General features: G+C 31.6%; 1 protein-coding gene across 1 annotated transcript in view; it reads right to left on the bottom strand.

Annotated features, from left to right (window-relative positions):
* Positions 1–23,598, bottom strand: part of LOC127707256 (tyrosine-protein phosphatase 10D-like) — a 74,808-nt gene that overhangs the window by 19,335 nt on the left and 31,875 nt on the right. Inside the window, exons 11-22 of the mRNA XM_052211802.1 lie at positions 22,290–22,479; positions 19,882–20,046; positions 16,689–16,820; positions 15,791–15,936; positions 15,268–15,360; positions 11,875–11,944; positions 8,650–8,823; positions 6,988–7,119; positions 4,677–4,806; positions 3,317–3,390; positions 1,330–1,435; positions 509–610 (exon numbers count right to left, since the gene is read on the bottom strand). Coding sequence (XP_052067762.1) covers positions 509–610; positions 1,330–1,435; positions 3,317–3,390; positions 4,677–4,806; positions 6,988–7,119; positions 8,650–8,823; positions 11,875–11,944; positions 15,268–15,360; positions 15,791–15,936; positions 16,689–16,820; positions 19,882–20,046; positions 22,290–22,479 — 1,514 coding nt within the window. The remainder of the gene's footprint in view (positions 1–508; positions 611–1,329; positions 1,436–3,316; positions 3,391–4,676; positions 4,807–6,987; positions 7,120–8,649; positions 8,824–11,874; positions 11,945–15,267; positions 15,361–15,790; positions 15,937–16,688; positions 16,821–19,881; positions 20,047–22,289; positions 22,480–23,598) is intronic.

Raw genomic sequence — 23,598 nt, 5'->3', positions numbered from 1 at the left:
AAAAAAAATAAAATGTTAAAAATTTTGTGTATTTTAATAAATTTTCATGCTTCACATAAAACATACTACATGCTTACTATTTGCCTCATTCCCTTGAGAGGTAGATGATCAGCATACTAAAATAATTTTTCAAACATTTTTCATGTTTGCTTTTTTTTCGTCTTTTCCCTGAGTCTAGTTTAAAAACAATTTAGATTTTATTTGTAAATACTCTAGGTAATTTAACATTTGACCTATTATATGTACACTTAAAATAAAATTGATAATGGAAATGGGGAATGTGTCAAAGAGACAACAACCCACAACAACCCGACCATAGAGCAGACAACAGCCGAAGGCCACCAATGGGTCTTCAATGCAGCGAGAAACTCCCCCGTCCGGAGGCGTCCTTCAGCTGGCCCCTAAACAAATATGTATTGACTATTTGAAGACTGTATGCTGCCTTTTTTTGATGGATTGATGACTAACTGACATATATCAGCATCTCCTATATATCAATGCTCCTTACCGTTGTTTCTTGATATTTTTCCTTTCTACTGATGGAGTCTCCAGTCCTGCTGGGTTAGTGAAGTCAGGTTCAGCCTCCTCCTCCATCTTCTTTGGTTGATTCCTTTTAAATAAGTAATTTAATATTTCAGGTATTACTACTGTATTACGATAATCTTTTTATAAAAAAACCCAACAAATATCTGTATCTAGGAGATTTGTGAAATCTACAACAGAACTCTGTACCAGTATCTGTAATGTAGGCATTAGGGTAAAATCACAAAAATACTGAACTCCGAGGAAAATTTAAAATGGAAAGTCCCTTATCAAATGGCAAAATCAAATGATAAAACACATCAAACGAATGGAGAACAACTGTCATATTCCTGACTTGGTACAGGCATTTTCAAATGTAGAAAATGGTGGATTGAACCTGGTTTTATAGCGCTAAACCTCTCACTTGTATGACAGTCGCATAAAATTCCGCATCAAGGGTGTGTTATATGGATGTGATACTATAATTCTTAGAAACATGATAGTATTTCAAATTTCCCTGTTTACCAGGATGCTATATGAAACATCTGGGGAGAACACCGATATGTAAAAAATAATCAAAAAGAAAAATTGTAATTTAGTGGGAATGTAAAAGCTTTAGACCAAAGCACTTTTTGGACGGAAAAAAAACTACATATCAATATTGCAAATGTTTCCATAATTTAACAATTTGGAAATTATATTTAAAGTTAAATCAAGTGTTTAGTTTGTTTTTCAATGTTTTGGAAAAGTTTGAAACTTCTAAATAAATGTATTGTAAATTTAAAGAAAAAAAAAATTTCATTATACCTGTTCCTCTTCTTTTTTATCACGACAATAATGATGACGAGAATGATAAAAACAACTACAGCAGCTGCAGCTCCCGCTATGATGGCAATGGGTACATCCTCTGGTTCTACAAAATAAAACAGGCATTAATTAGTGAGTCTGTCAAACACAAGATTGGTGACAAGAATTTTTTAAGGGATGGTTTGACAGACATAACACAATGTAAAGATAACTGTATCACAGAACATTCAAACTTTGAATTATGACACTTCATTATGTAATCTTTGCTATCATTTGTAATAAACAAATTAGAACTAGGCAAAATGAAAAAAAAAAAACCTCAAAAAAACTTTTCAGTAACGCAAAAAAGTATGAATTTTCTCGTTTCATTTGCATTCTTTATAAGATCATTTTCTTACAAAGGGAAATGAGTGTTAACAGATATGTTGTCCAATATTTCTAAATATTCATATTACATTGAATAAATCAAAATTTTTTCAAAAAAATACTGTCATCCTTCATTATTCTATTATAACATAATAATGCCTAAATGATAACAAATTAATTTCTTTATTAAAACAAAATGCCCCATAGTTGTTAATTTTTGTATGTATAAAATCAGGGACTTTCTATACTAACTAGAAAGTCCCTGATAAAATTAAGCTTTGAAATTTAATTAATATGTAAATTCATTCAAATTGTTATATTCTTTTAAACAATAGGATTCAGAAATTTTGGCACACAAAATTCATAGTTTTGATGTCAATGAAATTGAAGGATATGAGTCCATAGGACATGATGCTCCTATATCCCACTTTATATTTCCATATTCAATGAACTGTGAGTGTGAACTGTAAAATCAGTAAAATTTGTGAACACTGTAATAGAACATACAATTTAAATAGTTCTAATCATAATGTGTAATAAGGTAGATAAAGGGTGTAAATCAAAATTGAATTGATAGAAATTTTTAATAATTTGCCAAAATGTGTTTTAACCATGTTTTTTTCAAAAATTTAATAAAATGTATACGTCACAGGGCTTCTACACAACTGTCCCTGTCCAATTAAAGGACAAAAGTGTCTGTCTTGTAGACGTGTATTCAGAACAGCAATTACAATAGGTTTATATGGTTGAATCATAGTACAAATGGTGTATGGGACTTTTACGTACTTCTGATGAAAGTGACAGAGAAATTCGGAATCTTTCACTGAATTATTTAAGTTGAAACATTACAAATATAAGAACACTTTGATTTTTCTTAAATTGATGCTTTCCTCTTGCTTCTTAGAATATTGATGAACAAATGATTATAATTAAGCTCGAAGTGAATAATTTAAATGCTGGTGATCTATTAAAGCCACTAATGACAAGTTGGATGTTTGGATGAAATTCTATCAGAACTAGCAAATCTATTAAAGAACTGAATGCCTCTTTTTTGTTTCTTATGCATGCCAACAAAGCTATAAAAAAAGATGCATTCAATTCTAATATATTTACATACTACAATTTAAAAACACAAGCATTATCAGTTATTGAATCTAAATTTATAAATAAAATTTGCAATCTAAAACAAAATAGTCATATTGAATGTGTGATTAAAATTAATGAAAAATAAACACCATTTAGCATAAATTATTCTCATATCGCTTAAATTACAGGGTACAGCAAAATGTCGTATAGAGAAAAAACCATATCAAAATACAAACACTGTCAACTAATAATCATCAATATTTTTTCTCAAAGACATATGCTTTAAATATGTATGTAGGAATATATAATGATGATTAAGAGTTTAGAATGCCTGAATGCAAATTTTGTATTTCAGAAAAAAATCATTAGTACATCAAGCTTGTCATGGAGTATTTTTTTTTTTTATGCAGTATTTAATGTTTATTTAAATTTGGGTCTGTTATAATTAACTCAACTAACATTTATTGATGCTAAATATTATAATTATTTATACTTTTTTTATTTTTAAACAGCAAGAATTCTAATCTATACTTACCAGGTTGTGTTGGAAACGGTCCGAATCGGTCAGATTCTGTGCACCCACCAGCAGTACAGGTAAATGCCACTATGCTATAAAACATATAAAGTTTCAGTTTAAAAATTAAGTTTTTCAAGTTATTAAGTTTGTCTGTCTGATTATTTGATTGTTGCTTACTTAACATCCAGCTGCATATAATGTTTTTTTGTATGTTGCTAAATTAAAGTGAAAATTGAACTTATCTGAAACTTTTTATGATGACCTTAAACCAAATATATAATCAACTAATCAAGATATAACAGAAAGAACAAGAATGTGTCCATAGTCCACAGATGCCCTACTAACACTATCACTTTCTATGTTCAGTGGACCGTGAAATTGGGGTCAAAACTCGAATTTGGCATAAAAATTAGAAAGATCATATCGTAGTGAACATGTGTACTAAGTTTCAAGTTGATTGGACTACAACTTCATCAAAAACTACCTTGACCAAAAACTTTAACCTTAATCTGGACAGATAAACAAATGGACAGAAGGACAGACAGATAAACAAATGGACGCACAGACAGAAAAACATAATGCCCCTAGGTTGGGCATTAAAAAATGCAAACCATTTTTTCAACCAATCAAATTATTATTTTACTATCGTGTAAATTCCCTTAAAACTGTTCAATAGAAGTAAAACTTATACTTAATTTGTTACTTTTAATGATATTCATTAATGACAACTATTAAATTATAGCTCATTGTACTACTAGGGTTGTAAATTCCGTCATAAAATTTCAAACTGGAATGAAACTCTTCCTTAATCGGTTACTTTTTATGATATGCCTTTGTATCAAATAATATAGTAAATAGTTCAGGCATTGCAGTCAAAAATGAAAAAAAACCCCAGAAATTTCCGAACAATTTACTCTATCAAAACCCCCAAAAATCACAAATTGTTCCACAGAAACAAATCTTGAACTTAATCCCTCATTTTTAACGTTATATTTTATAACTCTGTATCAAATATATTATTAGATGGATTCCAGCATTCCAGGAAAATGGTTAAAACTTAAATATGAGCTTATAATGTTGGATAGAAATCAACCATATGCAATTGAAAATCTATACATCTGCTATCCTATTTCAGGTTTGAAAAATCTCTATGCAAGGTCTGTAACTGTTCTTTTTAGAACCCTACAAAAGTGACAAAAATTCTTCTATTTATTTATATTTGAATGGTCTGAAATCAATCAATGTTTTGTAGATGTACAAGTATACTTGCACTTGCATAAGGTCGATATCTATCCATCACAGCTCATATGATAGACTGATGGACAAACAGAGTGAAAAAAACAGGGTTCTTATAACATAAAAAAAGACTCTATCTTACATATAACTCTTTCCAGGGGCTAAAGGTCCATTACAGTAGACTGTATCCTCTCGTTTTGAACAATCATTATCTTCTCCAAGCATAAATTCTACCTCATGACTACTTCTCTTACGGCGTCCTACAGCAGTTTCTGTAACAATGATATCTCTAATTAGAAATTATTCTTAATTAGGAGTTATCTACCCTTTTCTAATGTAGGTATTTTGATAGTTTGTGTATAGAGCAACCTCAGACATTTCATACTATCACGACTATTAAAAATATTTCTCTCAAACTCAATTTTTACCATTTGCCTTTTTAGACCAGAAATAAAGTGCTTTTCTAGCTACAACAGGAAACAACAAACAAATCCTATGCTAACTTCAAAAACTTGATTCTGATTACAGCTAGGCAAAAACATACCATTAGCCATTATCCAGCAATAGTTATAAAAGGCATAATGTAAAGAATCTCCAAAATTGAGCTAAAGTTGAAAAAAAGTTGCTCACATCAAAATCCTTTGTTTGCTTTTGAATAGTTGTCTCATTGGAAATCATGACACATTGCCTTACTTTTATTTTGTTGTTTTTAACGATTTTGAAAATTGTAAAAAGTTTATAGTCTCTTGAACACCAATTTACTAAAGTTCAAAATAATTTGCTCCATTCATATTTGTTTACTGCACTTAAGTTTATTGTTGTTGATTTGCTATTACATCACTGTCTTAGGTTAAGGACAATAAACAATGAATAGCCTCACTGTAATTTTACATATGAATTATACAGGAGATGAGGGTATTCATTACTTATACCATATTAACACTATGAAATCTGCTGGGGGTCGAACCCGGGATAATTAATCCGAATTAATTACCCCAGTTCACACTTAATAAAAAATTACACCAGTTTGGGATTTTCCCTCTCAACAAAAATGGAAATTTAAGCGCCAAATTTGTAACCCCCCTCTGTCCACTGTACATATTTACATTTTTTTTTCATCACAGATGCATTATTTCAAAGTCTGAAATTTTTTACTGCACTCCCGACCACTTCGGAGGAGTTACACATTCACCACTTTTCGTGTTATCAAATAACGTCACTTTATCCAAATTGCACCCCCCCCAAAAAAAAGCGATGGAAATCTTATAGGTTTCATCATTTGTCATTATGCAGGTATTTCAGCACAGCTAAATACACTTATATCCCTCTTGCTGCCGCTAATTTAATATGGGTATAATTCGTGACCCAGTAACTTCGGTAGAGCTCTGTCAAAATATGACGTCATTCGATATGTGACATCACGCAATAATTACGTTGTACATTGAAGACCTATTTAAGCAAACGTCAAATGTCACCATAGCACCAACCTCACATTAACTTCACTTTGCGTTCACATATAGAAGCAAGGTAATTAACCCGGGTTGGACCCACATTAACTCCACCTAAAATGAGGGGTAATTTTAATCCAAATTCGCCACGGGTTAAGGCGTTCACACTACCTAAATTTAACCCGGATTAACTAATTCGGGTCGAACCCGGTTTAAAAAGGCATAGTGTGAAAAGGGTATGAGACAGAAACCCAACTACACTAAAACAAATATATATATGTATGTATACTTTCTCATTCAATGATCTGTTTTTCTGAATATGCTTATAGATACCAGGATTAAAATTCAGTACACCAGAAGTGAGTTTCATTTGCAAAAGACTTATTAGAGATGTTCAAATAAAGAATGTTGAATAGGCCAAATAAAGTATGAATGTGAAGAACCTTGAGAACTCAAAATTTAGAAAAACTTTGACTACAGCTAAGGTAATCTATTCCTGGGGTAGAAAATCCATAGCATTTAGAAACAAGAATGTGGCTATAGTACACGGATGCCCCATTCGCACTATCATTTTCTATGTTCAGTGGACCGTAAAATTAGGGTCAAAACTCTAATTTGGCATTAAAATTAGAAAGATCATATCATAGGGAGCATGTGTACTAAGTTTCTAGTTGATTGGACTTGAACTTCATCAAAAACAACCTTGACCAAAAACTTAACCTGAAGCAGGACAGACGGATGGACGAATGGAAGGATGAACGAACGGACGAACGAACGGATGAACAGACGGAGGAACGGAGGCACAGACCAGAAAACATAATGCCCATAAATAGGGCATTCTAATGCCCATAAATGGGGCATAAAAATCTCTTTAAGCTATTTTAGTAGTTAATCTATAATTATGACCTTATCAATTATAATTCATGTTAACACAGAAGTAATGACTAATAGCATAATACATCTGAAGTTATATCAAATAAATTCAACTATATAAAGGATACTTACTGTATTTATCATAAATCCATGTGTTGTTAGTAGCTCTGTAAGGTTCTACAAACCCTGTTTTCTGAGCTTCTTTCCATGTTTTGAATGTCCCAAGTCCAAATGGATTTCCAGCTTTAGTTCCTGTTCCAGCACCTGAACAATTAAATATGTTTTGTTTTAATCTTAAACTTTTGACACTTGCATACCTGAAAAAGGTAATTCCAGGAACACATGCTATGCAAACAAGGATAAATACTTGTGAAACTACCGATGCTGCTGGTGGATATTTTTGCTTCACATCAAATATCAAAGTGCTTGAAAGAACTGTGGAGAAAGACTGCTTTCATTCCTTTTGCATTGTGAACTTAAAATCAATCAATGCATTGCATGAGGCAAACATATATCTATTTTAGGCTGTTTTATATGCCTTTTGGTGTTACTTCAATACATATAGCGTGGCTCTGTACTTATACATCCCGTTATTGTGCTATTGTAAAACTTGTTTGTTGCTTGTCTTTCATTTTTGCTATGTGCTTTGTCTATATGCCTTTTTATGTTTCTTTGTTACATATATGACGTGGCTCTGTACTTATACATCCCGTCATTGTGTTATTGTACTATGGTAAATCTGTGTATTCTTGTCTTTAATTTTTGCTAATATGCTTGGTCTATATGCCATTTTGTGCTTCTTTGTTACATATTTGTTTGGTTATTTTTTTAGTGATTAAGATTATAACACAATTTTGACTGCTGTATTTTTGACATTTTTACCTATTATGTCAGTTTGTTTTGTTCACGCATCGTTGTCAATATAATGGAATTTGATACGACTGTCATACAAGTGAGAGGTTAAGCTAGCTATAAAACAAGGTTCTACATAAGAAAATGCCTGTACCAAGTCAGGAATATGACAGTTGTTATCCATTCGTTTGATGTGTTTGAGCTTTTGATTTTGCCATTTGATTACGGACTTTCGGATTTGAATTTTCCTCGGAGTTCAGTATTTTTGTGATTTTATTTTTTTTTCACACTACAGGTTGTGCAATATTGTCAGATTTTGTAAAGATTATGCATGGAAAACCTCATTTTGTGTGGTAAAGATAGAATTTCAATATGAGACGATAGTATAATATGCTTTCCGATAACAAAAAGAAAAAATGGGGTAACTGGATTCGTTTTCTTGTAATATAATAAAATAGGTAAATTCATAACACAATCTCCCCTTCTTTGGCAAAGTTGAAAAAAATTGAAACAAACAAAAATTTAATATTATTTTGTAAAATATAGCCCTAAAATATGATAAAACACATAATTTTCTATACTGAAACAAAAGTCTTGCACATGAATAACATACTATTCCTGAACTTTGCACATTTCATTAAATATCTAGACCGATTGCTATCTGCTATTAAAATCAAAGATGGAGGAGACACCCCAGGTACCTAAATTATGCATCTTGGATTGAACCAAACTTAAACAGACCAAATGTGGCAAGTTTGTCTGTCTTTAATTTCAGTTGACTCACTATGCAGCACCTATTTGATGGAATTACTGTCAATTGGTTCTTGGACAAAGTATGTATGAAACATTAGCGACTGGATTTTAAGCAAAAAGCAATCAATCATTCAGTACTTTTGTGCTGCTAATTTTCTATTTAAAATTTTACTTCTTAAAATGACTAACCGTAGTTATCACATTTATCCCCAGTACAAACAATCACTCCCCAGTCAGTGAAAACACCATTGTCCTTGTTATAGAAAAACCAGTCTCCGTTCAATTCAACACTAATAGTCCTCTGTGTGCTCACTGCTTTACTAACTTCAGTAGTTACTGGACTAAATGTTGGTGGGAGTGGAGCTGAAATATATACTTTATGTATCATAACTATTAACCAATAGTATTATTTATTGTACAGCAATGTAATATTTCCCACAGAACATAAAGAGAATTCAGCATGGAACTTTCCATGATATTGCTTTAGTGTGAATAAAGCTTTAAATTACTGAGGACATTAGTGATGAAAATATGTTTTATGTTTTTTTTCAAGCTTTGCTATACAACAAAAGGATTCCTGTAGAAATATTAGTGAAATTATACCTCTGAAGAAAATAAATTGCAATCGCAATCTTATGCAATATAAACATAGCAATATTCAACAAATATTCATACAATAATCCTATATATTATACAATCAAGTAGCAGTATAATTTTAGGACAACGTCTGAATCTCTTTAAACTCGCAAGTCTTATAATATCTACGATTAAGGATGTTCCGTACTCTGTTTCAAAATAGCAGTTTTAAAAAGACTGTTTTATATTGATAGTATATAAATAAAGGAACTAATAAAATGCTTCGCTGGGCGCAGCTTGATACGACCGCAGAGGTCGAACCCTGAACAGTTGGGGCAAGTATGGACACAACATTCAAGCTTGATACAGCTCTGAATTTGGATTGTGATTAAATATTTGACACAGCATAGGTTTCTGACACAGAAAGAATGTGGTCTAAGAACTTCAATTTTTTTAATTTACCTATTATGGTCCAATGTCCAAAATCAAAATACATGGTTAGATTCAGCATATCAAAGAACCCCATATATTCAATTTTTGTTGAAATCAAACAAAGTTTAATTTTGAACCCCAACTTGGACAAACTTGAAAACTGGTCCCATGATCAAAAATCTAAACACATGTTTAGATTCAGCATATCAAAGTACCCCAAGAATTCAATTTTTGTTAAAATCAAACAAAGTTTAATTTTGGACCCTTTGGACCTTAATGTAGACCAATTTAAAAAACGGGACCCAAAATTAAAAATCTAAAAACACGGTTAGATTTGGCATATCAAAGAACCCCAATAATTCAATTTTTGATGAAATCAAACAAATTTTAATTTTGGACCCTTTTGACCTCAATATATATGAACCAATTTGATAACGGGCCCACAAATAAAAAATCTAAATACATGGTAAGATTCAGCATATCAAAGAACCCCATATATTCAATTTTTGTTGAAATCAAACAAAGTTTAATTTTGGACCCCAACTTGGACCAACTTGAAAACTGGGCCCATAATCAAAAATCTAAACACATGTTAAGATTCAGCATATCAAAGAACCCCAAAAATTCAATTTTTGTTAAAATCAAACTAAGTTTAATTTTGGACCCTTTGGACCGTAATGTAGACCAATTTAAAAAACGGGACCCAAAATTAAAAATCTAAATACACGGTTAGATTTGGCATATCAAAGAACCCCAATAATTCAATTTCTGATGAAATCAAACAAAGTTTAATTTTTGACCCTTTTGACCTCAATATGAACCAATTTGGAGGCGGGGTCCACAAATAAAAAATCTAAATACATGGTAAGATTCAGCATATCAAAGAACCCCATATATTCAAATTTTGTTGAAATCAAACAAAGTTTAATTTTGGACCCCAATTTGGACCAACTTGAAAACTGGGCCAAAAATCAAAAATCTAAATACATGTTTAGATTCAGCATATCAAAGAACCCCATATATTCAATTTTTGTTAAAATCAAACAAAGTTTAATTTTGGACCCTTTGGACCTTAATGTAGACCAATTTGAAAACTGGACCCAAAATTAAAAATCTAAATACACGGTTAGATTCGACATAACAAATAAATAAATGTGGTCAAAGATTTTACAAATCTAATGCGCCATACTGGTCTTCCTTTATAAATATGCATTTCTTTAAACATAATTTAAAAGCAGTGTAAGGGAAGTAACCAACACGTTGTATTTGGATTACCTCCCTTACACTATTTTAAATTATCTTAATTGTTCATTAACCATTACTTTATACATAATTTTAAGCAGTGTTAGGGAGATAATTTCAATGATGTATTTGATTTATCTCCCTTACACTGCTTTAAATTATGTTTTGTACTAAAGTATTTGTCCATTAATGAGGACAACCTTGTTTTTCCCCCTTTTTTGCCCCTAATTCTTAAACGGTTTGAGCAATAACCCCCCAAAGCAAATCCTAACCATCCCTTTGTGGTATGGAAACTTGTAGTATAATTTCAGAGAGATCCATACACCGTTCCACAGTTATTGTCTGGAAACTAGAAAATGCTTATTTTTGGCCCCTTTTTGGCCCCTAATTCCTTAACTGTTGGTACCATAACCCCCAAAATCAATCCCCACCTTCCTTTTGTGGTATTGAACCTTATGGTAAAATTTCATAGAGATCCATTCACTTAAACTAAAGTTAGAGTGCGAAAACTAATGCGTCTTCGGACGACGACGCCGGACGACGACGACGACGACGCCAACGTCATACCAATATACGACCACAAAAATTTTTTTGCGGTCGTATAAAAAAGCAGGTCCATTGCTTGTTTTCAAGATATAAGCCATTGAAAATTTAGCTGGAAATAATCCGCTCCAGATTTTTCATACATTCAACATTGGCACTCTTTTTCTTACAAAAACTATGAAAAAATAACAATGGGTTTTATAAGATTTTTAAACTATGTGTAATCAAATTATGGAAAGAAAAGTAAGGGTTATTGGGCAACACTTTTAATGGCACCACATGGATAAAACCAGAGGATTCCAAATAACTGGCAAAAATTCAAAAACAAGAGGAGTGAACATCCGTAAAAGTACATAATACAATATAATTTGACAGGTCATTTCTTCGAGGTGAAAAGTCACCTAATTGATAGGATTATTACATTATATATATGATAAACTGTTTATACTGTTCAATGAAGTTATTTTTAGGCAAATGCATTGTTATCAAACAAGTCACTTACAAACACATCATAAAAGTCTGAAGCTTTTATTTTCTGTGAGTGAATTGGTCCAGTTTAAGCACCAATAAATTTCTTTAATAAGGTGTTAATAATCCTATAATAACTTATTGACAACTTACGCCCAGGCTCTGCATAATACATAATACGTCTTGGCTGTCCCTCTTGTGGAATTGTATTTACTGCTGTCACCTTAACAAATAATCATACATTTAATCATATTTTAATAAAAAATGGAAATAAGTCTTATTTATATGTGGTGTTGATTTTGCTCATTGTCGAAGTCCGTACAGTGAATTGTACTAGGGTTGGGTTGAGTTATAAAATTTAGATTAGAACAGGAAGAAAGCCATTGTAAATTACCAACCGAAACGTATACATGACCATGTACATGTGTTGTACTTGCAATAAAAACTATCTGTCAGCTGTTCTTTAACTTAATTTTATTTAAATTTAGACAAAAACAGAAAGAAAGAAAGTCAGACCCCACCTTCCTATGTACCAAAAATTACTGAACTAGAAAATATCTTCATCTATTTCATTTTGAAACAACAACAACAAAGTTGCAATTATTCTAATAACAGTATTTTAGTATTTCTGCAATCGAGGTGAGATCTGATAACCATTCCAAATATGTATTGAAGAATTAATAAAAAACATTGATACAATCAATTTCTTGGAATTAATACTATATGGGACAAATGAAATCTAATGATATTACTATTTTTGGTCATTATTGTCACTATTTTGATGTATGATTGATTTTATATATGTTGTATTTTGCTGTTGAATGTGTAATGTATGCATGCATTTGTTTGAGGACCTCCATGAAAATTAGATACGTTTTAATTGAGTTACCCTCTTTACAGTTGGAAAGCAAGTCCTTGGAAACATCCGTTGTCGCCAAGCTCTATCAGCAACAATAGCAGGGGGAATTAATTAGGTGGCCCTACAGTCGTATGCTAAAACATTGACGTTCTTCTTAATCCCCTTCACAATTGATGGTGACATTGTTTTCTTTTTTCAACATACGTCATATAACGTTAACAAAATATGTGTCAGGTCATGTGCATAGTGAAAATTCACACCTTGGAAAAGTAAAACAACATACAAAGATCTTCTTTATTGCGTTTGAAACTATATATGGCTTAGAAAATTTCATTCATACTAGAAGCAAATCTGACAAATTAATGATAGCCCATGGATGGACAAAAGCACAAAAAATAGCAATAGAAAATGCATTGTAAAGAAAATTTCTGGAGAAAAAAAATATGAAAAAAGAAAATGAAGGTCAGTTAATATTACATTTATATTTTATAAGTTAAAAACCTTGCTTATTCAATTATCTCTTTACTAAGTAAGCTACATTAATAAGAGCAAAAACTAGCTTATCAAGTCAAACAAGAAATTAATTCATAGAGATGTGTTCTTACAAAATTGAATTTATTCAAATGGCAAATTCTTGTCAAATTCAATAATCCATTGATCATAAGTAAAGTGCACAAGATTTGTCCCACCAACTTTCATTTGTGATATAGATATCCAATTATTAAGGTAAAATATACAATACTTTGTTTATAAATATGTAAAGCAACTAATACAGCAACCTGAGGAGAAGAAGCCCCATTTTTTTTCTTCAAAAAGTTTACTTTCATAATCTATGTAATATATATACCCTGCAAAATTAGACATGGGCTACTGTGCTAGCTAATCTAGTAGTTGAATTTTACAATGATAATGATTTTAAAATTCAAATTATGTCACATTCACTTAAAATTTTAAGCATTATTTTTTTACAGAATTTCTGGCAATATTTGTGGTAAACTTATTCTTTTTCTGTAGGATATTTTCTAGGCAGTACTGTACTGTTCAACTAAGAAACATAGGCCTGAGTCTAAAGGCTCTTTAAGTACTTTGAAGAAACTTATTGTGAATCTTGGTCCCACTTTATAGAATATAAAATATAAATGATCAGTACTATTTATTATTTTCATTTTCAGAAAGATTATTCAAATTGTATGAAATATGTTTTATTGCATTAAACATTATTTAATAGAAGTGTTTAAAAATAATTCTAATAGGAGTGATCCCATAAGGCATATACCATTTTAAAAATTACAAAGTAAATTTCATCAGCCAGAACTTATTTTTACATGTAGGTGACATTTCTTAATTTTAACTGATTTTTTTGTCTTTTAATTTTTACATCTAAATTAAATCCTTCTCTGAAAAGTAGGGAAGTTTCTCTTCTCAATATTTTAATAACATAGTTGTAAATCAAATTTAGCTTATTTTCTTCCTGATTTTTGTAAAGTAAACTCCTTTTTATTTTTTTTGCTGGGTTTTTATTTTTGACTAGTGATATCAAGGGGAGATAACCACTTGCACAAATCGGCAAAAAAAAAAACAGCCTTCGCGTTGAAAATAACTTGACGTTTGCGTATCCAAAATTCTCTTGCATAGATATTCATATTGAGTGTTTGTCTTAATAAGATGCTTTATTAAATTTAAATTCAGCTCATCATTTTCAGTTTCCTCAAAAATATTTAGATTTTTCAATCAGGAGACTTGACAGTTTTCACACAAACATCAAGTTTGAAGATAAAATAAAGAATAAAGGACTTTGAGTTTTGGTGTGTAAGTTTTGACGGGGTAAAACTATGAATATTCAAGATTATTTTCATCAATGTTTTATTTTTGGCCCCTTATTCCTAAACTTTTTGGGCAATTACCCCAAAACTCAATTCCAGCTTTCCCTTTGTGATATGGAACCTTGTAGTACAATTTCATAAAGATCCATACACTTACACACAAGTTATTGTCATGAAACTAGAAAAATGCTTGTTTTTTTGCCCCTTTTTGGCCCCTAATTCCTAAAATTTGGAGGCAACTACCCCCAAAATCAATCCCAGCATTCCCTTTGTGATATGGAACCTTGTGGTACAATGTCAGAGAGATCCATACACTTACACACAAGTTATGTCTGAAAGTTACAAAAAAGCTTATTTTTGGCCCCTAATTCCTTAACTGTGGGTACCATAACCCCCAAAATCAATCCCCACCTTCCTTTTGTGGTATTGAACCTTATGGTAAAATTTCATTGAGATCCATTCACTTAAACTAAAGTTACAGTGCGAAAACTAATGTGTCTTCGGACGACGACGATGACGACACCAACATCATACCAATATACGACCACAAAAATTTTTTTGCTGTCGTATAAAAATGAGGTTTGTCTCGTCCGTAGTTTTACTGAATTTTCATGGTCACGTGACCTCTATTGTTGCTTATAGACTTGGGGTCAAACCGTGACCTACTGTCCAACTGTTTCAATAAATAAAAAAAATTAGTGTTAAAAATACTTGTTAAACAAGATATCTTATGGTTGGCTATAATTGCTTACATTCACCTCTTTGAACTTTGGTAGATAGTTGTCTCATTGGAAATCATACCTCAACTCCTTATTTTTATATTATGAACATACAACTGAATATATTCTCTAATTTATAACATACCTCTATTTTGTACCATTGCTCGGTAGCTACAGACAAAGTTTCCATCAAGTTGTCTGAATCAGCATTAGTTCTAGGGGTTACTGCTGTCATTACCTGTAAATACATGTATCTTTTTTTTTAAAACAGGTGGATAGATTTCTGAAACCATAAATTACTGATAATTTCTTTCACTTTAAATCTTTAACATCTGATGAACAAATTAATTATAAATTACATGTATCTAATTTCAAATAAAAAAAACAATAAATTTATTCATAGTCTCATGATATAATATTATCACTTTTCATCCTTAGTCAAAATAATTATGACGTCTTGTAAGGTATTGAATGTCTCTTTTGTATCTTTCACCTCTATCTTAATGCTGAAAAGGCCTTGGTGTAATGACGTTGTAGGAAGGTGTCACAGCTTAAAAAAAACAAAACTTAAAAAATGTAATAATTTTCAAACTATTTTCCTTCTCTGATTCATATCCATTTTAATATTATGAAATAAAGAATATTTTGTATGATAAATAAGAAATTACCCCAGAAATATTATGCATCAAAATGTATTCTTTAATATCGCCATTTCTTTCCCGTAGTGTTGGAATATTCCATTTCACATCCATCTGTGTATAATTGTTGGCATCCTGTGGTCTAGAGGCATTCAAATTTTGAACCAGACCAGGTGCTATTTAAAATAAAGATAACATGTGTGAATACTGGAATCATATATACTAGAAAACTTCCTTCTGTTTCAGAAATTGTCAGGAGGTGACATCGGACTCTGACATTTTTTAACTGACTTTTACTGTGTGTATTGTTATGTGTTTATTTTTCTTCATTGGCTAGAGGTATAGGGGGGGGGGGTGAGTTCTAAAAAAACAACATGTTTCACCCCGATGCATTTTTGATCCTGTCCCAAATCAGGAGCCTCTGGCCTTTGTTAGTCTTGTAAGATTTTTAATTTTAGTTTCTTGTGTATATTTTAGTATGATGTCAATTATCACTGAACTAGTATACATTTCTGTTTAGGGGCCAGCTGAAGCACTTCATTAAACACCCATTGGTGGCCTTCGGCTAATATCTGCTCTTTAGTCAGGTTGTTGTCTCTTTTACACATTCCCAATTTCCATTTTCAATTTTACTACTTGTTGAATTTCTCTACAACAATCTTATAATAGAAAATCATTAACACCTAACTTTACTTGGAAACAATCTCATTAAAATCCGATGCTCTGATACACATCAGAACATTGGATTTTAATGAGATTGACTTGGAAAGGAATAAAAATATCTGACAGTGTTAAATAGTTTGGCAATTCTGTACCCCTCCTCTTTTAATCTCTTAAACCTAATTAGTTGATTAACAAAATCCACATGAAATAAAAGCAGAATATACTGAATAATAATACTTGATCATCAAAATCAGACAAAACTTACCAGCTTGGTTGGTCTTAGCAACTGCAGTCATGGGAGATGTAGCGACACCTTTAACGGTACTTGCTGTTACTGTGAATTTATAGTCCCAGTACTCCTCTAATCCAGTGAAATCAACAGTTTCAGTATCATATCCTTAAAAACAAAAGAATTTCAATTTATTTACCTTATTTTATGGATGACCTCCTTAAAAACAAGAGGCTCTTAAGAGCCTGAATCACTCACCTGCTTAAATATTTCATCATTTGATTATTTTTGCTTTTCAATATATATAAATGAGTGGCTTAAAAACTCCATTTAAATGTTTTTTGTTGTATCTGTCATATTTTCTTCAAAAGCAAAAAGATGCATTTTACCCCTATGATCCATTTTAGTTATAATGGCTATGTTTCTTGACGTACAATTAAGGAAATAAAATAAAAAATTTATACTAGATACTCTGAAACTCATTCAGCCCAAGTTTGGCTAAAAGTGATTTTTTAAACTAATTATACTAGGCGATTTGTGAAAAATTGTCTTTAAAGGGCAATAACTCCTTAAAGGGTAATTTTTTTTACAATTTTGGTCATGTATAACAGGGTCGTCCCAATATTCTGATACCCCATTAGTCTGACACCCCATTAGTCCGACACCCCACTGGTCCAACACCCCAATAGTCAGACAAAGGTTTATAACTGCTAAATTAGATAATCTACTTCACGAGGGTGTCAATGGGGATTACAGAACAGATGATAATGGGCAAAAATATAAAGAATAGAGAAAAATGGACAAAAAAAATAAAGAAAGGAACAGAAAATAAAGACTATAGAATAATGAGATGCTAGCCTAAAATATAAAAAGATTAAAGAATAAAGGGCAAAAAGTATAAAGAATAGAGAAAATGGTATAACAATTAAAGAATTCAGAAATGAATTATCCACCCCCCCCCCCCCCCCCCCTTTTTCCCTTTGGCCCGCCTCGAAACCCTCCTTAATAGAATTGTTGTTGACATGGTATTTGAACTACTCTTTCTTATAATTATGTCACAGACACAGATAATACCATACCATCTATCTGGTATTATTATTAAAGACGTACCATGACCATATGTATATTAAGAAATCAAGAACCTTGCAAGTTTTGGTAAACTAATACAAGATGTGTTCTATATGGGAACACATTCTACTAAAAAGGAAATATCATCAGCAGTGCAGTCTCTCATTATAAAGAATACTGTTCACATAATAGAACAGCACAAGCAAACATGTGACATGAAAATATTCCAGCAACCCACACCACTTCTCTTGACATTACCACATGATTATACCCATTGTCATTATTGCTATTTACTAGTACCATTTTTTGCTATTGTAAACTCATATACTCAAATAGATTCCTTGATGAGAACGCCCGAAACTTTACAAAGTTCTATTTGGTTTACCAGTTTTCCCATTGTCTTAAGAGTTGCATAAAGACAAACTAAACTAATGCTCATCTCATATTAATTCTGTACACTGAACCAAGCATCATGCATACAATCTTTTAAGCAGTAAAGCCTAATTGGAGCCTTAACTTTCTAAATTCTCTGCTTTGGGAGAGATACAAAGCTGCCTATCTTCATATTAGTTATTCGACAAGACTTCACAGTTAAAGTATATTTAGTTTGACAAAATGTTAGCTACTCCGCGTCTCTATATGTTGTTTGGGTAAGTATATCCCACTATTTTTTACCGATACATATCCTTTTCTAGATTTAGACATTTCAATTTCTAAAGGGAAACTCCATTCTAAAATGTATGACAAAAGAGACGATTTTTCATTCCCTATAGTTAATTTTACTTTTTCAGACAGCAATGTTCCTTTGGCTACATCTTATGGTGTTTATATATCCCAACTTGTTCCTTATAACCGTCTGTGAAGAGATGTTATAGATTTTAACGAACGTAATCAATGCATCACTGGTAAATTATTAAGTCAGGGATTTCGTTGTACCATAAATTACTTAAAAACTTTTACAAGATTCTTTCATAAATACAAAGATTTTATTAGTAAATTTGGCTATACCTGTAGAAAACTAATTAAAAACTGTATACACATCCTAAATTTTACAGAAATATTGTACTAAAAGTGCGGAAATCACTATGTGATCTGTGTAAACTCATCGAACCTTTTAACAAACTTATAAGTAAAAGGGTATCTTTACCAATGTTGTAATTAGATTTTTTAACATTGGCACTAATATTGATTTTGTCATCAGCAAATTAAAACATAACTAAATTTCTATTCTTTTTAAACGGGATGTATAAAGACATACCCAGATTCATTTTAATTTATAAAGAGGTTAACTCCTAACTATCCTACTGCCTGTCGATATATTTATTTTTGGCATTGCACAAGTCATGTCTTCTTTAATTTGACTGTCCATGACGTTTAAATACTAAATCCCTGGAATGTGTTTTAGTTGATACAAGTCTCTGATGCATGATTTTTTTATTATTAATTGTTTTTGGCTTTTAACTAGCTGTCAGTAACTGCGAGTACCCTCAAATCGTACTTTCTTGTTAATTTGACATGTTGATATTATTTGTAATGCTTTTTTTGTTATTTATTGAGACAATAAAAGAATGTGTCCCATGGACACAGATGATGGGACACAGATGATGCCCCCGCTTGCATATCATATAAAGTTATAAAGGGACATAACTGAACAACTGTAAAAGTGATGCTACCCAAATGTGTACTTGATCTCTGTTTTATGGTAAAAAGTATTGTGTATATGTTTCATAACATTTTGTTGAGGCGAAATTAAGTAAGAGAACACAAACGAAAAATTCAGCAATTTTTCAATTTGTGAAGGGGCCTAACTCTAGAACAGTAAAAGTGACACCTCCTAAATTCAAAGTTCATCTGTGTTTTGTGGTAATAAGCATTTTGTATAAGTTTCATTAAGTTGAGGCAAACTAAAGTTAGAGAACAGAAACCAACATTGGGACGTACGTACATAAATAGAAACAGACAGACAAGGGTAAAACTTGACGCCCCCTCTGTTACAGCTTAGGCATAAAAAGAAAAGATTGAAATTGTGTCCTTCTTTTTGAGATATTTGAATTCAATTTTTTTTAAACTATGTATATTTCCTTAAATCAATATTTGTATGCTTAATATTTTTCCTGATTAAATTCTTATAGAATCCATATAGCATTAATTAAGTACCAACCATTCACTGTCATTTCTTTCACAGGCGTGTCTTTTCCTTCTAAAACCTCATAGGCCTTTACTATATAAGTTGTGTTGCCAGGTTTAATTGTAGGTTTGGTCCAACTAACTCGTATGATTGTCGAACCTCGCACTGTAGTTACTACATTCCCAGGTATTTCAGGCACTAAAATAGTTTTATAAAAAGAAAAAAAAATATAACTTTGTGTTTCAAGAAACTTTATCCAATTAATAGCTATATGCGTCTTGTTAGACAAATGGCATTAATGACATCAAAATTCAAAGAAAAAATGATCTGGCAATTGCCATAAGAAGCACATCAATTTAGCAATTTCAATGCAAACTTCTTAAATTTGTCATTATATCTGTACTGAGATTAAAACCATTGGAAAAGCACTTATTGTCAATACAGTTGAACCCTACCACCTGAACCTTTCCTGTTTATTTATATATTATAAGTTATGGTTCTTATTGGTCATGATTTTAAACAGAAATGATGTAATAGTGTGTACACAAATTCATTTTTAGTAACAATGACCCTGACATTAGACATAGTGATTTCTTATATTGGTCCAATATCCCGCAATGGTTGCAATATAAAAATAAATTGCTTCGCTGAGTGCAGCTGGATACTAATGCAGAGGTCCAACTCTCAACAGTAGGGGCAAAAATGGACACAATATTTGTACTTGATACAGGTCTGAATTTGGATTGTAATTAAATATTTGACACATAATAGGTTTCTGACACAGAATAACTCTAGTCAAAAAACTTAGAATGGGTTATATGATTTGAATTTATATTCAATTTTTTGCTTTTGTGCAATACACTATGTTGTTGCGAATTGACATCCTCCTCCCCCCAAAAAATAAGAAAATAAAAATCAACCCCCCTTTATTTTTTGTATGGAAACTTGTGGTATAATTTCAGAGAGATTCATACACTTTAACACAAGTTATTGTCTGGAAACTACTAACTGCTTATTTGGGCCCCTAATTCCTTAACTGTTAAGACCATAACCTCCAATATCAATCCCAACCTTCCCATTATGGTTATAAACCTTGTGTATAAATTTCATGGATTTCTATTTACTTATACTAAAGTTATTGTCTTGAAACCAACTGTCTTCAGACGACAAAGACGACGCTGGCGACAACGACTGATACCAATATACGACCACAAAAATTTGTTGCCGTCGTATATAAAACAATTGACAGCTAATCATCTCAAGAAAATACAACATTTATTTATACGTAATTTAAAAGCAGTGTAAGGGAGATAATCCAACATTGTAATTCAAGTGGGTTTTTTAGTGTTTGAAAAACCTCTCTTACAGTACTGCTTTCAAATTGTCCATTAACCAGGAAAACCTTGTTTTCCCCCTTTTTTGCCCCTGATTCCTAAAGGGTTTGAGCCATAACCCCCCAAAGCCAATCCTAATCATCCCTTTGTGGTATGGAAACTTGTGGTATAATTCAGACAGATCCATACACCGTTCCACAAGTTATTGTCTAGAAACTAGAAAAATGCTTATTTAATCCCTTTTTAGGCACTTAATTCCTAAACTGTTAGGACCATAACCCCCAAAATCGATCCCAATCTTCCTTTTGTGGTTGTAAACCTTGTGTTTAAATTTCATAGATTTCTATTTACCTATATTAAAGTTACTGTCCAGAAACCAAATTTCTTCGGACGACGTGGACAACATGATACCAATATATGACCGCAAAAGACCGCAAAATTTTTTGCGGTCTTATAGTAAGGAGATGTGATATGATTGCTAATGTGACAACTATATATGTAGTATTTGTTTGAGCATCCAGAATCTATTTTTCTGCACTCATCATAGATAACACAAGAGCAATTTGTAATAGAGTAAAATTTATAAAAACATGTTTTAGTTTCATGGTAATAGCCATATGTTTTTTGCATGAAGACATTTATTATACTGATTAAATTACTAGGCAATCTATACAACCAGTTTTGAGAATACCTTTGGCAGTTTAATCTAATGGTAAGTAAGATATCTTATAAAATTGAGAATGGAATTGGGGAATATGAAAAAGATACAACAACCAGACCAAAGAGCAGACAACAGCCGAAGGCCACCAATGGGTCTTCAACGCAGCGAAAAAAATCCCTCACCCATAGGTAGTCCTCAGCTGGCCCCTAAATAAAATTGTGTACTAGTTCAGTGAAAATGGATGTCACACTAAACTCCAAAAGATATAAATGAACAAAAACTAAAAAAACATAAAAGAAAGCTGATTTTTATCGTTTTTTTTACTCTTCATCCAAAGTTTTGTCATATACAAGAGCTCTTTCAACTACAAAATAGAATTGAACACTTCCAAGAACTCTTTCATGATTTTAATTTAATTTCATACCACACAAATGCACATGTTTTACCTTCAGAGTCTGTCATTACAAAGGTTTCATTTTTTTTCCCATCACCCTTTCCATTCACTGCTGCAATCCACACTTCATAATTGATATATGGAGAAAGACCATCAATCGTTGTAATAACCTTTGAGTTTGCATCAACAGCATTAATATCCAGCTTCTTATGGACTTCACAGCTTTTTTGCGGAATAGTTTGCTGAAAAACACATTTTACAAAACAACATTTGAATATTGATTAGCAGGACAATATTACTATGCAGACACATAATGACCCCTGTAGCTCATTACACATTGTTATAGTTTGAAAGTAAAAATTGGTCAAATTTTATCACAAATATAAGAAGGTAACTATAACAGAACAGGTTTTGAATATTAAGCATTTTTTTTTAAAATTTCATGTAAATCGAGCTTATACGCGTAATTCACGTGAAATGTTTTACGTGAAATTCATGTGAAAATTTAACGTGAAATTAATGTGAAATTCATGTAAAATTCACGTGAAATTCATGTGAAATTCACGTGAGCAAAATTTGGCTGTGTATAATATCATCTGCAGACACAAAAGGAGGCATACAAGAAGTTCTAAGATTATAATTATATAATACAAAATAATAAATGTCTCTGGCAAATAATGTCAAATCAATTCATGGGGCTTGCATAGTAAAGCTCAGTTTTCCAATGGTTATAAAAATAAGGAAATGTGGTATGAATGTCAATGAGACAACTATCTACTAAAGTTCAAATGAAGTGGATGTAAGCAGAAATAGGCAACCATAAAATCTTCAAGACTGAGAAAAACTCATACTGTATAGTCGACTATAAAAGGCCTAGACATGAATCGGTTAAATAAACGTTTTAGGGATCAAATCTGTCAATGTTAAATTAAAGATGACATGAATATGGAATCTTCTGAGGTTCAATTATTGACTTGCAAGTCATTTATACACGAGATCTTTTTGAGCTTATTTTGAAAAATTTCAGAAACTTACTGCTTATAAAGGCATATCATTTTAAAATTATGCTTGTAAAGATACTTGAAACAAAAAGGGTTGTTAATTAAATTTTTGTCTTAATCAATGTTGACCTATTTATCGTAAAAGACATAATATTGGAATTCAAGAGAGTGTAGAAGTACACATATTTTGTTCAGGTAGGTCGGCAGAAATCCTGAAGTCAATAATGAAAGAAATATATTTATGAGATTAGAACCTGATGTAATATGAAACCATAAAATCTTGTGGTTACTCATGATCAAATAACTTTCTAGAAAACAACATTCAAACGGTTGTTGTCTTGTAATATCATGAATATAGGC

Source organism: Mytilus californianus, unplaced genomic scaffold (genome assembly GCF_021869535.1).
Source record: "Mytilus californianus isolate M0D057914Y unplaced genomic scaffold, xbMytCali1.0.p SCAF_60, whole genome shotgun sequence".
NCBI lineage: Eukaryota > Metazoa > Mollusca > Bivalvia > Mytilida > Mytilidae > Mytilus > Mytilus californianus.
Note: the sequence above shows the minus strand (reverse complement) of the source record. Positions and strands in the feature narration are given on the sequence as shown.